Below are 17015 nucleotides of genomic sequence, written 5' to 3'. Positions count from 1 at the left end.
GCATAAATCTGGGCAGTAAGTAACTTTGACTACTGGAAGCGGTTGTTTTGTACTTCCAGATTCAGTCTTTCAGAGTCAAATAAAACATGTAATTTTAAAATATTTTGTGACAAGGAGAGAAAAATATCTCAGCTTCAAAAACAACAACAACAAAGCTAATCATTGACCTTTATTTAGATTTAAAATACTTAAATTTTTTTAAAAATATTTATTTAGATTTAATTTTTTTAAAAAATCTATTTTCCAAAATGCTTCCCATTTTCCCCATCTATCTCCAATAATAAAAACAAGTAAAACATCATCAGTAGGAGTCATTCAACAGTTCAATTTCCCGAGTAGGCTTATTCCCCCAGCAACTCTGGGTGTTTCTTAGTCTGCTGTCCAGAAATGTTACAAGCAGCAACTTGTGCCAATTTTCTGGCCACCAGAAGAGAGACAATGGGTATAATGATGTTAACTTCATCCCTGTGAATAGGTTTCAACTATAAATACCACTTCTGGGAAAAAATAAATACATAAACATAAAAAACATTAAAAAATAATAAACACTACTGAATTCATAAGTAAAATATCAAAATAAGATTTTAATCCATATGAAAGGCAGCAATTCTCCATAGATTTGGTTCACTTAATAGCATATAGTTTAAACATTGACACTAAAAGACAAAAGCTAATACAAAAATTTTAATGTGTCCCTTGGTCATGAACTAGTTCACAAAGATTGATCCTTTCTTATTTGGGGGAATTAAGTTCAAACCCTTTTTAGTGATGAAAATTTGTTCACCATATTGACTGCATAACCTAGTCTAAAATCTAGAAATGATCTTTATTTTCTTTTTTTAGTGCCCAAAATATTTTTATTAAAATAATACATATGCATATGCATATATAAATATAGGACCATGATATAAATGTAAAAAAAAATTCTATAACTCTTTATTTTTTTGTATTTTTGTATTTTTTTCTTCTTATATTTATTTATTGAATCACTGTAGGAAAAGTTACAAAGCTTTCAGGTTTAAGTCTCAGTTATACAATGTTCAAACACCTTTCCCTTCGCCAGTACTCATTTTTCATCACCAAGAACCCCAATATACCTCCCCTCCCAACCTTCCCAATGCCTGTGAGGCAGATGATCTCCACTTAACTTTTCTCTACATTGATTATATTCATTATTTCGACAAAAGATGCACCATTATTGTTTAGAATTTCCCCCCAATAATCAGAATTGCCGAAAAGGTATTGTGAAATACTTTGTTTTCTATAGCTGGTCATGAGAATCATATAATGATTTTGGATTTCTGCAAAGAGCCAGATAATTATGAGATTGGTTTCTGTGCGTCTGGTGTTATGGCCGTGCCAGAGAGCTGCTCACGGGGGGCAACTCATGACCTTGGTAGGGCGTGAAGGCCGGGCTGGTACCATCCCCCTTCCCATGAGACTGCAATTGCCCCGTCACTGCCAGCTCATACCTGGCTTTCCTATAGGCTCAGAGGCGGTGGAAACCTTGCTGCTGGGGGGTGGGGGGGGAAGGGGGAGGCAGAAGAGAGCAACACCCTTTCCGTCCCGGGGAGGCATGGCACCACAGTTTAACGCATGGTCTGTTCACTTTTCTGCCGCAAACTGCCGGGCTCTGGATTAAGTCCTTCTGCCTCTGGAGTCATGGCCGTACCAGAGAGCCACTTGTGCGGGCAACTCGTGACCTCGGTAGGGCATGAAGGACGAGCCCATACCACCCCCCCTTCCCATGAGACTGCAGTTGCCCCGCCACCACCAGCTCATACCTGGCTTTCCAATAAGCTCTGAGGCAGCGGCCACCTTGTATGCGATCCAGATGCATTTCCGCCAAAAGCTGTTGGGTTTTGAGATTTGTTTCTGAGTCTCCACGATCATGGCCATTAATCAGCTTGATCAGGAGCCAGAGAGGCTGTTTGTAGGCAGCGACTCGGGGTCTCACTGGGACAGGGAGGAAAGGGCCGGCTCCACCCCCATCTGGTGAGGCCCTGAGTGTCTCGTCACTGCAGGCCCAAACCTGACTGTCCAGTGGCCTCTGGAGGATGGCGTTCACTAGACCGCCAGGGGGAACAGGCCAAGGCACAAAATCTATTCCCATCTGTAGTGGCCCAAGCGCCAGTAACTCATTGCAGGGACAGGACGCATTTCTGCCAAAGTCCTTTGGGTTCCGAGATTCGTTTCTGAGTCTCTGGGATCATGGACATTAAGAGTTCTATCAGGAACCAGAGAGGCCAGGCCTCCAATTATATAGCTGAGCCGTAGGTGGTTTGTGGGTGTGTCTCCCACATGCCTAACTTTTGGCCATTTACTTTCTTGGTAAACTTTGCCCCAAGTTCTTGGGGTCTGGCACAGCAGCAATTTTGAGGTACGATCTTTATTTTCAAGTTCATCTTTTAGAACCTCATGTTTGTTTGTTTGTTTGTTTTTGCTACTTCCTCTGAGAGTTCTATCCAGAGAAACATGCAAGATACAGGGTTAGCAGTTTCCACGTTCACAATGCACTTATCTTGGTGGGGGGACACCTGGGTTACTAAGAATCCCATTTTCATTTAAAATCAAGGAAAGACGGGTAATAATAGTAGGAGAGATTTTTAATATCCTGTCCTCAAAAATTATTTTTAAATTTCAACATACTAGACATCATTTCACATATATCAAAGTAAAGTTATGCCTGATCTCTTCCCAGAAACTAGCTACAGAATAATCTTATCTGGGATGTTTATTTTTGTATTCACAAAACTAACAGATTCATGGAAAAGTACCAAATCATTATCACCAACAAATAATCAGTGCACCCTACTTCAAGGAATACAGGCACATACATTTTTTAAAGATTCACATAATAGTTGCATTCCACTTTTGGAGGTAAAACTGGAAAAATTTGGCATAGTCTGTGACGATCGTGCAGTGAAATGCAGTACAAGCTACTTTTTATCTTTTGCAGAGTTCATTTATGTAGATGACTGAAATGCAAAGACTAAATTATACTACCTCACATTCATAGATTTAAGAGTTATTTCTGGGGGCCGCAGAATGATCGTTGTGTGCAGCTTCCTCAATTCTGGATCTGTGACACTACATATTGTTTTAGAAGTACCTGCAAGTGTGAGACCTGAGCACAGTCAGGTGTGGCCCCAAGCCCTGCATGCGCTAGGACCTAGGTCCAGTGCCAGGAATTTGTGGTCCCCCAACAATGCTAGATATGGTCCTTATTAAAAACAAAAAAATCTTAAGTTACTTCAATTTCTGATTCTTTTGTGTATGATTAAAGTTTAGCACAGTGTCAAATAAAACAAAAAAAATACTTCTATTCTAGAAGTGAGGTTTAAGATAAATTTCACTTGGGTATTCAAGTCAGTCTGGATATGAATCTAGTTACAAAATACAAAATTACACACACACATAATCAAAAGAGAATTTTAGTGCCTTTTAAAAGTTTAGGCAAGGGGCTGGAGCGATAGCACAGTGGGTAGGGCATTTGCCTTGCACGCAGCCAACCTGAGTTCGATTCCCACCATCCCATATGGTCCCCTGAGCACCGCCAGGAGTGATTCCTGAGTGCAGAGCCAGGATTAACCCCTGAGCATTGCCGAGTGTGTCCCAAAAAGCAAAACATTAATTAATTAAAATTTAAAAATAAATAAAAGTTTAGGCTAAATATATTTGTTTTACATGGTTTTTATTTGTAATAGGGATTACAAATAGTTAAAGTCTTGATCTAGAGGGCCAGGGAGCTAAGACCAGGATGGGGGTAGGGTAGGCTTTGCATGTGCCTAACCCCAATTTAATCTCATCACTGCATGGACCCCTCCAGCAGTGCTCCATGTGGCCCTAGGACAATGCCAGGTGTGGTCCTGGTAGTTCCCATCCTCATGAGGCCTGAGCAACACCACAGACTCCATCCCTAGCATCGAACTGCTGGCTTAATTGATCTGGTATCACCAGAATGTCACCCTTGAACATGTTTTGAGAAGAAAGATAAATGTTTCATCCAAACTTCACGTCGCAATTAGAAAAATGTGACCTTTCTGTTTTGGAGAAAATAAAATTGAGTAAGACATGAATATGATGAATTTTAGCACCCTATCACAAACAGATAATTTAGAGTTCTCCTAAAGGAATGCAAAGCAGACTTGTCTTATACATAATTCAGCATAAATATATGTGATTTTTATTTCTCTTTGTGCTTATAAAAACTTGTAGGACTATATTTATAGTCAAAAATACTTCAAAGAGAATGAGACTCAAGGAAATTATTCTGTACTTAGCAATCACAGTTCGAAGTCAAAATATATCATATAAAGAGTGATTCCTTTGATCTATGAGTTAGGGTTAAAAAAAATCATGTAGCTGCATTGCTGGAAGATCTTTACATGTAGCTTGACCAAATTATACATCTCATGAGTCAACTTTCAGAGGGAACCTAACGGAGTACACAAGAAATCGAAGAAGTAGAGTTATGAGAAAAGCAATAGTATACATTTCAAAGAAAGGTACCAAGAAAAAATTCACAGATCAGTAAAAGTTGGAAAATTATAAGGGTAACTTGTACATAAAAAATTTTCCAGTCTGCAAAATGTTCCTACACATATTATTATTAAAAGAAAATAAAACACACACAAAATAGTTTTTAAAAAATAGTTTAAAAATAGAGAGAAATACAGCATACAAGGTGAATTTTCAAATTCAATTTAAATTTTCAAATTTAAAGCATCCATTACCTCAGCATGGAGTTACTATCTTTAAAGAAGACTTTTAAAATCACTTTTCACTTTTATTTACTTGTGTGTGTGGTACCAGGAAATAAACTCAGGGCCTCATGTGTGAGGTGAATGCTTTACTATTCAGCTATCTCCTCAGTCCCTAAGTACAGTTTTGAAGCCCAGAAATAAATGTATTTAAAAGTTTAAAGGAATAAAATATTGATTTGTATGACTGTCTTGTCATGAGAAGATATCGGAAGTAGCAGACGCAACTTAAAAGTCTTCCGACTCTGTCCACATCTCAGGCTCCTTAGTGGGCTTCCCCCAAAGAGGCCTTCCGTGGCATTATCACTACTAATGCTAATGGAATGATCATAATGCCATATCTAAGATTTTAAAAATAAGAACCCAGAGAGATAGTATAGGAATTAAGGCACTTACTTTCCATGTGGCTGATCCTGATTTTATTCCCAGAATCTCATATAGTCCCCTGAGCACTGCCAGGAGTAATTCCTAACTAGAGCCAGAAATAAACCACATTACTGCCACTGTGGCCCGATCTCATCCCACCACCACCACCAAAAAAGAGAAAAGAAAAAAAAGATAGAAAAGAACAGGAATTCGAAATAATATCATCCCAATAATCACTTTAACCCACTCCCCAGACTGATCAAATGGACAGTTTTTAAGCACAGTGCAAAAATTCTGAGCTAGGACAGGAGCCTTGTACCAAGTTTGTGCATTTGAAGCCAAGAATTTTATAACTGGAAATCTTGGGAACTGGATCAACTTTCCCAGCCTCTAGCTGATCCCATTGAAGCTTTGGCTGAGGCAATCTTGGCCCAAGAGTTACAGAATTCTGAAGAATTTCTTAGGCTGTCCAATTTGCAAAGACACACACACAAAAATGTGTGTACATGCATAAGTACATCCCATGGTCATGTATGATGGTATTCCATGTAGATGTTTTGCAAAAGAGCATTCACCAGGATAGTCTTTTCATTCCACAAAACATATCTTGATTAATCTCTGTCCCTGGACCATGTCAAGAGTGTACCCTTGTACATTCAGAGCGAGGATACCTGCCTTCTGTAGACTCTGCTTTGACTCTGGCCCATATTTTCATGAGTCTACATTTATTCACCAGCAGAAAGATGACAGAAATTAAAAGAAAGAGGGCAGTACTTCTGAAAAATGATAAAACTTGGGTCTAACACTTTTGGTCTAACGGCATCTTATTTTTTATTTTAATGAAAATTTCAGTTAATGAGCCACCAATATTGAAGTACACAGCTCCATCGAAATATAGAATAAAAACAATACCATGATAATAGATATAAAATCAAAGTGAAGGAATGATGCAGTTAGTGGTGAATGGTGATTGTGTGGAACCAATCATGGTTATCACATGAGTTCCAATAACAGCTAATAACACAAGTTCAAGGGCGCCTGACATCTCAGGGAGGTAAGAACAGCAATGTCTCAAAGACAGAACTAGTGCATAAGACATTGGGTACAGAATGTTCTCAGAGTTCCTAATTTTACTTAGAAGATCAAAAGTGTGTAAGTGACAACTGGAATTTCTCTTATCAGAAAAACTGGTATCTGGCTTATCATAAAACAAGATTTCTTGACCAGATAAAATTAATCTCCAAGACCTGATCAGTCCCTGAGTCACTCAGGCATTGATCAGAAATATCAATGACAGCTGCTGTGTGTTCCACTCAAACCACTCTTGCCATAGCAACTGTCAGACATTATTGCCATGGTAAATTCCCGTGATCAGAAACCTGGTGGAGAAATACCAAATGGGAAGTTGCTGAGAGGCCCAGAGTAGGAATTCAGAGCAGTGGTGGAGCCTGATGAAGAAGTTCAACAAAGGCCATGGCTCCTGACAAGGAGATAGCATCAGTTCTGATTCCTCGAGTGATAGTCAGGACTTGGGAGTAGGGTTAGATCAGAAGAGAGGAGACAGAAAATTCAAAGCAAACTCGTATCCTAAACAAGGGAGTCAAAAGAAGCAGCAGAGAGCCCATATTGAGTGTTTTCAACCCTAAGTGTCCTAGAGAGGAACAGGATTCAGGGGGATTTGAACGTCTTCATGGTTCCAACGGCCAGTGGCCCAGTGGTAGGCAAATAATTGCCAGGTTAAACACAGGCATCCCAGGAGTTATGAGCTCATCTAAACCCCAAAGACATGTGAGCGAAAGCATTTTCCAGTGACTGCCAAGGACAAGGGTAACGTGGAAAAACATCTGTGGATTGCCTGAAACTTAGAAACCAGAGAGAGCCCAGCAGGTCGCCTTGCATGCAGCCAATGGAGTTCAACCTCCAACGTTGCATTATTCCTCCAAGCACGGCCAGGGGTGATTCTTGAGCACAGAATCAGAAGGAAGCCCTGAGCACCTCCAAGTGTGGCCCAAACCCTTCTTCCCATCCCCACCCCAAAAAACACATTTAACTGGGAATACTGTGTTCTTGTTTAATGCTGGCAAGTTGGCTTTTTTAAGTCAGTAGTTTAAGAAGTTCCAGCTGATCGATTTAGGAGGCACGTGTACCAAGGTCAGCAAAGAAAAACAAGACATTAAGAGCAACTTTGAAAGCAGTTGTCCACCCTTTGAATTTCCCTTTCTCTAAAACATATTCTTTTATGTCTAACCATGGACTTTAAACTAATATCACCCCATTCCCTGCCCAGAGGGAAAACATGGTATCTATTTTTTTTGGCTATTTTTTTGGATCACACCCACAATGCTCAGGAGTTAATCATGGCTCTGCATTCAGGAATTACTTTTGGTGGCACTCAGGGAACTATATGGGATGTTGGGTATCAAGCCAAGGCCTGCCGCGTGTGAGGCAAACACTCCCCACTGTATTATTGCTACAGCTCTGGCAACTTTGAGGAGACATTTTGGTTGACAAACTTGTGGGCGTGCTACCGGGTCAATACTCTACTCAACACCCCACACTGCAAGGGACAGTGCCTCCACCTCACCCCACAGCAGAGACTTGCAAGCAGGGGGGTGACCCACAAATGCCTGCATTAACCGTGATAAAAAGTGCCCGACTCTGGCCCAGAATCTCATTCTCACCTCCACGGCTGTATGTCAGACATGCAAGCAACAGGACAAGCCCAGTAGACAGTATTTTTTTAAATATTTATTTAGAAGCAGCACCACTTCCAAAAAAAAAAAAAAACACTTCTCTCGACTTTGCCATTTCCGCTGACTCATGACTTACTTTCCCCTTGCATTTTAGAGAGCTTAAAAATATGTCTGCGGATCAGCCAAAGCAACAATTTGGTTGACATCCATGAAAGCATTCCCACAGTCCCTGGGGACTCTGCAGAGACAAGAGGGCCCTCTTCATCTCCCTATCTCTCTCTAATCCGTGGGTTTTGTGACCAGAGCCAATGTCTGTGCTTAGGCTTCTCAGAAACACATTTGTGTGTGCACATCCCAGAGGCTTCCCCCCGGAAGCTTTCCAGGCTTCTCCTTGGGGAACATAGGCTTAAAAGTTAAATGTTACATCCTGGGTGAAGCTAGCCACATCACAGGAGAGAGGGAAAGAAGGAAATCCCAGATCAAGACCAATCTGCTGTGTCACAAGCATTCGCCTAGAGAGATGGTTCATCACAGGATTTGAAGTTAGCATCAACTCTTCTCTGCCCTGGTCCAAGTTCTTTCATTGTCTGAAGTCAATTTTTTGAATATGTTTATGGTCCATAGTGAGGTTTGAGCTTTAGTTCTCTCATTTGTGATAATGGCCCAGATATTAATCACCAGAGGCAGCCCCATCCAGACACCTGCAGTGTGTTTGGAGATGGCAGTGTACCCGAGAAATCCTGTCCCCAGGAAGGCAGGTCAGTGGAGAGGAGAAACACCCCCTTATTTCTCCAACCCCTGCCTAGTCAGTGCTCGTGGCCTGAGGAAACATTACACAAGTTGGTCCTTTATTTCTTGGGCTTTGAGGTAGCTGTGACATTTTGGACTCCTCTGTCTTTTGCTCCCTGACCCACACTTCTTTTTAAGAGGACTAGTGAGAAAGGGGAACGTGTATAAGATGTGATGGGAAACGCATATCTAAGGGTTCATGACAGCAGCCATGTTTGGCCTCGACGGAAAGCAAAGCTCTCTCAGAGGCTGAGTTATTTTTAGCTCCCTTCTGTCCTTTACAACCCGCTAAGGCAGCCCCGGCAACGGGCCTTTTGAAGTGTTCCAAGGCTACATGGAGACGTGAAAAAGAGCATAGGATTTCAAGCAAGAAGAATCTAGCTCAAACAAGCCATTTCAGGGTGTCTTCCCTTGTCTAAGTTCTTTCATCATCTCTGTGTTTCGGTCCTTTTATCTGTGAAATGGGGATAAAAATATCCAACTCTTATTGAGAGTTCTTTGCAGAGTCTAAGGTTTTATGTAAATCTAAGTTCTTATTCTGGACCCATTGAGCAAGATATAAACTGCCCGTTCAATGACAGGCTGGAGAGGGTGCCAGTCACTGGAGGTTCAGAATTCAGATCACACTCTCTGGTGTGTGGTCACTTCTGTGGGTCCTTGGGCACCTGAGTCCCTTTGTACAAAGACATACCAAAAAAGAAGTTACCATTGCATCCCTTCAGCAGATGCAGTTCCACCCCTCTCCACCCTTCCTGGCCAGCATTTGTCCTCTAGCCCAGATGGAAACCTGCCACGGAGCATAAGGCTCCACACGGCATTCCATCCTGCTAAAGAGTCCTGTCTCCATGAAATGTGGACAGATAGTGCCCAGAAGATAAATGAGTAACATTTGTGAAAGTATTTGACCTCTTCAAAAGGAAAGAGCCATGCTGACACTGGGGATTTTTGTGAAGATAATTGGAATTTAAAAGATAATATTTGGGTTGATTCATGTCTGCTCTGACTTTTCTTCCCCTTTGTCTCTTGGCCTTGGAGAAACTGAAAGAAAGGATTCAGACTCTGTAAATCTTTTCAGGAGTGAAAGTAAAGGGCTCGGTGGAGGTTGGTGTCTAAAGACGAAAGTCACTCAACCCTCACTCCCTGGTATGTCCACTTTCTCCAGAAACCCTGATAGTCTCTACTCAGGTGGGTCATGGTTCAGCCATTGTTCAGGACAACATGTCACGCACAAATCTTATCCCATTAGTAATACCCAGAAGTCTCAGTGTAAGAGTCATGGGACCAACCATGTGCTCCATGTTTGCAAAAGGTTGAGGAGACATAGAGAAGAGCTCTTGGAGAGAGATGAATCAAGGACCAAACAGATGGGAACCATTGATCAAGACATAAGTGACAGGAACTTTAGGGAGGTCTGACTCCTCACCAAGGTAGATTCTCTGGGGCTCTTAGGAGCATGAGGGGCCATGCTACCATGGCAATTCTCCATGTGGACAGAGAGCAAAGCAATCATTCTCAGTGGATGTGCACCCAAAGTCCTGGGTATAGGAAGAGGCAAGGTGGGTGAATAGAAGTCACTGAAGGGCCTGACTTAGCTGGAGCCTGGGGTACCCCGGGGAGGTGACCTGAGTGAGAAGGGAGGGGCTCAGAGTTTTCACACCTGGAGGGAAGACTGGATTCTCACACCAGGTGGGAGATCTGCATGGATGATGTGGGGATGAGGGAGCACTGAGGGTCAGGAGAACCCCAACTCATGCACAGACTAGATGTTCCCTCAACATGCAGCAGTGTGAGGAAGCAAAGAGCTTTGTAAGCCAAAGTCAATCTCAGACATTGCCTGGCATCAATGGCAGAGCAGCTGTTTCCAAAAGGTGCCTGTGAAAATACCCATTATTTCTGTCTGCATAGGCCATTGCATGGTTTGACCAGCTAAATGTTTTGACTTGGCTCTAACGGTTATTATGGTCAAACTGATGAGAAGATAAGACAAAAGAGATAACAAATCACAAGTGATCCGCCTTCAGTTGGTTGGGTCAGATAGTTCTAGTATTAACATTACACCAGTAAAAAATATTGGGAGATCTGAAGGCTCATTGACATTCTAGGGCTTTATAAGTAATAGCAATATGAAAAATCATCAAAGTCTAATGGGGAGGGATAGATACTTGTAAGAAGTGCCCAAGAAAGGAAGCTAGGGAATGAAAACATTTTTTAAAAATCAGAAATTCTGCCTATAATAAAAAAATCTCTTTTTTGTTTTTGTTTTTTTTTTTGGTCACATCTGGAAACACTCAGGAGTTACTTCTGGCTCTGCCACACACTCCTAATGGTGCTCAGAGGACCATAGGGGATGCCAGGGATTGAACCCAGGTCAGCCGTTTGCAAGGCAAATGCCCTCTCTACTGCCCTCACTCTGGCCCCATAGAAAAATAATTAACTATAGATGTCCATGGATGAAAGGCAAGTTAAAGAAACATAGAAGTATATCAGGAAATCTGCTGCTTACCTAGACCTCACCATGCTTTGTGGGGTGGGGGTTGGGGGTGGAGGCAAAGGTGGTTTTCATTTTCTTCTGCACACTACTCAGGATTTGTCAGTTTGAGCAGCGTTGGCTCCATGCTAAAACTGGAAAGAAGATTGAGCGTCTTGGCTAGAACAAGATGGAACAACAGGAGGATGGGCTGTAGGTCTCCCCAGCAAAGATCCCAGACGGTTAGAGAAAGCACTCGTTGCTTAACCTGTTCGGAGAAATGAGAAGCAAAATCTTCATTTTTTCTGTTCTTGTCAATAAGTTCCAGTAAAGTGCTGCATCATCTTCATAGGCTATTGCAGAAAATCCTATTCTAATTTTCATGATTCTTTGCAAGTTTTCCAACTGACGAGGTACTTAATGACCAGGTACAGCTCTTCAGGAGTTGTAGTCCTTCAAGTCTTACCATCATGCCTGTGTCTACTGAACATTAGAGTCCACTCCATTATTATTAATATCTGAACAGGAAGTCAGGGAAGTTGCTATTTTGTTTCAAACAGAATGAATCAAATTGCAGCAACTGCATGATTTTATTCATTCCCTGCTGCGTAACTCTTCGTTGCATGTAGATACCACAACTTCTTTACCCACTCATCTGTTTTTGGACACGTGTGCTGGTGCCATATTTTGTCCACGGTACTGAGAGCTACAGTGGAGTGGATTTGTCTTCCTGGGTTAGTGTTTTTCTGTTTCAGGAGTAGATATCCAGAAGTGGAATCTCTGAGTAGCGATAAAGTTCTCTCTCTTCTTAGTTTGTTAAGCCAGCGGGAAAAGGACAATCACAAGATGATCTCACTTATCTGTAAAAGGTAAAGGTAAAGGCCCTCCCGTTGATCGTCGATTTGCTCGAGCGGGCCCAGTAACGTCTCCATTGGAGATTTTGTTGTTACTGTGTCTGGCATATCGAATACTCTCGGTAGCTTGCCGGGCTCTCCGAGAGGGGCGGAGGAATCGAACTTGGGTCGGCCATGTTGGCCGCTTGTAAGGCGAACGCCCTCCCCGCTGTGCTATCGCTCCAGCCCTAAGGTAAAGGCCCTCCCGTTGATCATCGATTTTGCTCGAGCGGGCCCAGTAACGTCTCCATTGGAGACTTTGTTGTTACTGTGTCTGGCATATCGAATACTCTCGGTCGCTTGCCGGGCTCTCCGAGAGGGGCGGAGGAATCGAACTCGGGTCGGCCATGTTGGCTGCGTGCAAGGCAGATGCCCTACCCGCTGTGCTATCGCTCCAGCCACTTATCTGTAGGGACACAAAACAAGACATAGATAATATCAATCAATAACAGACTCTCAGTACTGGAGTACAAATTGATAATTCCGGGACATGGTGGGGATGACACGGGGCCATGGGTCAGGGGTCTTGGGCACTTTGGTGACGGTAAAGTGAAATAACTGTGTACAACAATGCCATAAACATCAACGCCACTGTGGACACACTACTATAACTATAAAAATTTTGAGTGAGAAACCAGGGTCAGAGAGATAGGAGAGAAGTGGAAGTGCTGGCCAGGCATGCTGTTGACCCAGGTTGGAGGCCTACCCTTACATAGAGTTCCCTGAGCACAAACCTCTGAGCCCCACCGGGTGTGACCCCAAAACTAAAAAAAATATATGGATTATGCTGATTTGCTCACAGTTTTTACACTTTTCAGTCATATGTGCAAGACACATTTATGATCCAGAGTATGAAATGTAGTCAGTTTCATAACCAGGTTGAATATGGCTCATTCTCCTATGTTAAACAATATGATGTTCAGATTTTTATTCGCCAGAGTCAAGCTTGCTTTTCAGGTGGTCCGTGTGTAAAAGGCAGCATGTCAGAGGGGTTGAGGAGCTTATAGGCAAGAAAGAGTTACGGACCAAGCCTTCTCCTTGGGAGCTGGCAAAATAGGAGGGTAGGAGGGGATGGTGTGATGCAATGTGTAAGAAAGGAACACAGATAAATTAGTACCTGTTATGTCTTTGTTACTCGGTACTCTGAAATAAAACCAGTGTTCTCTGGCTTTTTAGTCTAGAATCCTTCCAAGCCGGACTAGCCAGTCTTATGAAACTGTGGGTTTTCCAGTATTTCTCAGCTATGGTGTGGGCTGTGCACATGGTCACATGCGGTGTGTCCAGCGTTCAGTTCACACAGGCGCTGTCAGGGCTCATTCTGGCATCAGAACTGGCCGTGTTTTGAGAGTTCTGCTCTGTTTTGCTTGAGGTTATTTTGCATGCAGTTGATTTTTACTTGACAGATCGTGTTGACACCACCCTATATACCTCTCTGCCTCCTGTCTTCCTCTTACAAGCTGCAGAGGCAAAAGAGATTTGCCAAGCTCAGTCAGAGACATAACCTAGTTCTTCATCCACAGTCACATTTCGCTGTGGCAATGCGTGGGATTTGGGACAATGAGAGAGAGTTCTGGCCTTGTTTCTGTGGCCTGAATTAAGGTTCAAATCAATGTATATTACGACTTTGAAAACAAATAGTTTTATGGAGATTTTAAAACATAACTTAAAAAAAGAAGTAAAAGATAGTCCTTTGACTAAAATACAACTTAACACCAGGACCAAGGCAAAATAAGAGGTAGAAGCTAATTCTCAAATTCTTGGTGCAGAGTCTTCATAACTCTCATGGTTCAAACATACATTGCTGGGATACCCCCAAGGAGTCATTCCTGGACAGGGTCCTGGGACAATTACTTGAGAAGATGGGGAGAAGGTCACCAGGGACCCAGAGACCAGAAAATTGCATTAACACCATGACAGTCTATGGGTGAAAGGGGACACGTGGAGGCTTTGGGGAGATCTTCAGAGACATGATCTTTTCCATGAATCCCTCAGTCTCTGTGACTCGGTGGGCGAGAATGTGAGCAGCCCTGGAGCACTCAGAATTGCAGACCCTAATGGGCACATGCTTGTCCTCCCTGTCTTACCTATAATGGTCGGTGCGGGTCCATGGGTGGGCACCAAGACTGACTCATCCACACACCTCTGGTCTCTTGCAGAATGCCCTGGCTAAGGCCACCGTGAAGGAGCTGGCCACTCTGCACGGCACCAGATACACCTACGGACCAGGAGCCACAACCATCTGTGAGTCTTGGCTTCGGGAAGGTGCCATGACCCTCCCGCCTCCACAGCAACCTGGCTCCCCAAGGCCCTTTCTCTCCAATCCTGGGCAGTGGATGGGTGACAAAATTATCATCAGTTTTCTGTTCAAAAAACTCAAAAACAAACAAACAAAACCTAGGAAGTCCATAAGATGTCCCCACTCAGATACCCCCAGTGTGTCAGTCTCACTGGGGAGAAAGGATGGAGAGAAGCCCAAGAGAAGGGAAGGGAATGGGGGACCTGCTAAGAAGTCACAGAGAGAAAGAGAAAAGTGAGAGGTGGTTTAAAAGAATGAATGAATGGATGAACATATGAAGGAAGGAAGGAAGGAAGGAAGGAAGGAAGGAAGGAAGGAAGGAAGGAAGGAAGAAAGAAAGGAAGGCAGGCAACAGCAACATCATAACTGCCATTACGTGAACAACAATAAATGCCTGACCTAGGGTAGATTCCAGGAACAAAAGCTAAGGCCAGTTCCACCCTCAACTGCCCCCAGTTCATCTTGCTCAGCGGGGCAGGGTTGGATGTCTGTCTTTCTCCAATTATCCTGCCGTTTTCTTTATTGTCTGCCTCCAAATGGCTCATGTTTGGTAAACAAATTACATATGAGACAATAAAGTGATGCCTCCCTCACAAACTCAGGGAAAACATCACATAACAAATCACCTTCTCCTTTGGATATGAAAGGCATCACTCCCCCAGAACTGAGCTACCTGCCTAGCATCTGGTGGAATTCCCTCCAGTAGAAGTTGCCCAGTCCCCGACCCCTGGAATCCCTGGGTCAGTATAAAAAGAAAACTGGCTTTTTGAACTTCAAACTCTCTTTCCTTGATAGGAAGATCTTTTTTCTGCTCTTTGCTCATTTTCAGATCCTGCTGCTGGCGGCTCCGACGACTGGGCTTATGACCAGGGAATCAAATATTCCTTCACCTTTGAGCTCAGAGATAAGGGCAGATATGGCTTTGCCCTCCCCGAAAGCCAGATCCAGGCAACCTGTGAGGAGACCATGCTGGCCGTGAAGCACATCGCCGGCTACGTCCTGGAACACCTCTACTAGAGCAGAGACCAGAGAGGCAGTGCGCTGTTTCTCTGCTTGTTTCAGCGTGCCTGGATGCTCCCCAGATCCCAATTCCCCTGGTAAACTACTGGATCATTGACTGTATCTGGGCCATAATAAAGGTGAATCATTACCATTGAAAAGCCCGTTTGATGTCTGTTCCCTTGACACGATGTGCCTCGGTCATAGAAGTTTGAGTCCCCTGGCAGGAAGAAGGGGTGGAGGGCCAGGGAGAGGATGGCTCAAGCTGGCAGGATGCAGAGATTCTCATTTCTCATGGAGCACAGTGTTGTGAAAAGGAAGCACTCGGAAGGGCAAATTGCGGGTTGTCAAACATGGGGAGAAAAAGCATCTTGGCTTTATTTCACCTAAACACGACCAAGTTTCTTTGCTTCTGACTCACCCAGTGCCAAGTACTGAGATAAACAGTTGAGGGGAGGAAGAGGACAAAGCAAGAGACTGTTTCTAGCCTAAAGGCTCCTTGGGCCATTGGGGAAGGCGAACCCAAAGCACACCCTTTTTTCACTAATAATTCAAACAGGTGTTTGCATTTACATAAGCACAACAAGTTCTAGACAGACCACAGGAAAATCACCTCAGACAGGCTTCCTTCCCCGCTCCAAGCTTTCTCTCCTGGAAAATCCTAAAGTATGAGTCGTCCCAAGCCACGCCCTCTCAAAAAAAAAAGATTCCCAGGGGGCTGGACTGAGGCTCCGTGCTATTGAACGAGCACTGTAGCACTGTCCTCCTGTTGTTCACTGATTTGCTCGAGCGGGTCCCTAATGTCTCCATTGTGAGACTTGTTTTTACTGTGTTTGGCATATTGAATATGTCGTGGGTAGCTTGCCAGGCTTTGCTGTGCGGGTGAGATACTCTTGGTAGCTTGCCAGGCTCTCCAAGAGGGGCAGAGGAATCCAACCTGGCTCAGCCGGGCCGGGCCGCGCGCAAGGCAAACATGCTATCACTGAGGAATTCAGGATTTTGAAAGGCAGTGACACAGGAGAGAGGGGACCTTGCCTCAGACGAAACTCAGAAGTCCCGTGAAGGGTTTAGAGCTTGAATGGAAGAACAACAGGAAGTCACCCTGAAGGCATTAACCTGCAACGTGGTGTTTTTAAAACACCAGTCAGGGTAATCAGACATGCTGGAAATAAAACAAGAGGGAGTTTGTTTCAAAGGAGAATGAAGGAAGGCAAAATATCAGTTCACGCATTGTTCATCACACATCATAATTATAACTGGATCTGCTAAGGTTGGAGGGGATTGACATCCTAAAATACAGTAATATGCAAATCACTTAATCACTTGATATCCCGTTATTCATCGATTTGCTCAAGCGGGCACCGTCCCCGTCGTGTGCTAGTGTCGCCCAAAGGCTTCTGCTTGTTCTAGGAACACAAAGAGCCTCAAACCAATCGTTCAGGGTCTTGATGATGACGTCTGACCAGCTCATAGGTGGGCAGCCACGCGATCTTTTGACGTCCCATGGAATCCAGTCGGTAATGGCTCTAGTCCAGCAGTCGTCTCCAAATCTCATTACGGTGTCCAGCCCATCTGATTTTTGATGTCTTGGCAAACGAGACAGCATCCCTGATTCTTAAGCATTGATGGAGGTCGGAACTCCATCAACATGATGAATGACCTGGCACCTGAGTTGCGCAGGAGGAAGAGAGTGGCTTGGAACGCCTTCAAGAGCGTCGAAGAAATAGCTAAGAGGATGAAGAACCTACA

At 43.5% G+C, this 17015-nt stretch overlaps 1 protein-coding gene across 1 annotated transcript in view; it reads left to right on the top strand.

Moving 5' to 3' along the window:
• The window catches only part of CPB1 (carboxypeptidase B1), a 33020-nt gene extending 17728 nt beyond the window's left edge, over nt 1–15292 (top strand). Inside the window, exons 10-11 of the mRNA XM_056122060.1 lie at nt 14128–14212; nt 15097–15292. Coding sequence (XP_055978035.1) covers nt 14128–14212; nt 15097–15284 — 273 coding nt within the window. The 3' untranslated portion in view covers nt 15285–15292. The remainder of the gene's footprint in view (nt 1–14127; nt 14213–15096) is intronic.
• The last annotated feature ends 1723 nt before the right edge of the window (nt 15293–17015 follow it).

Source organism: Sorex fumeus, unplaced genomic scaffold (assembly GCF_029834395.1).
Source record: "Sorex fumeus unplaced genomic scaffold, SorFum_2.1 ptg000044l, whole genome shotgun sequence".
Lineage (NCBI taxonomy): Eukaryota > Metazoa > Chordata > Mammalia > Eulipotyphla > Soricidae > Sorex > Sorex fumeus.
The sequence above is the reverse complement of the archived record's forward strand: the minus strand, read 5'-3'. Positions and strand labels throughout refer to the sequence as shown.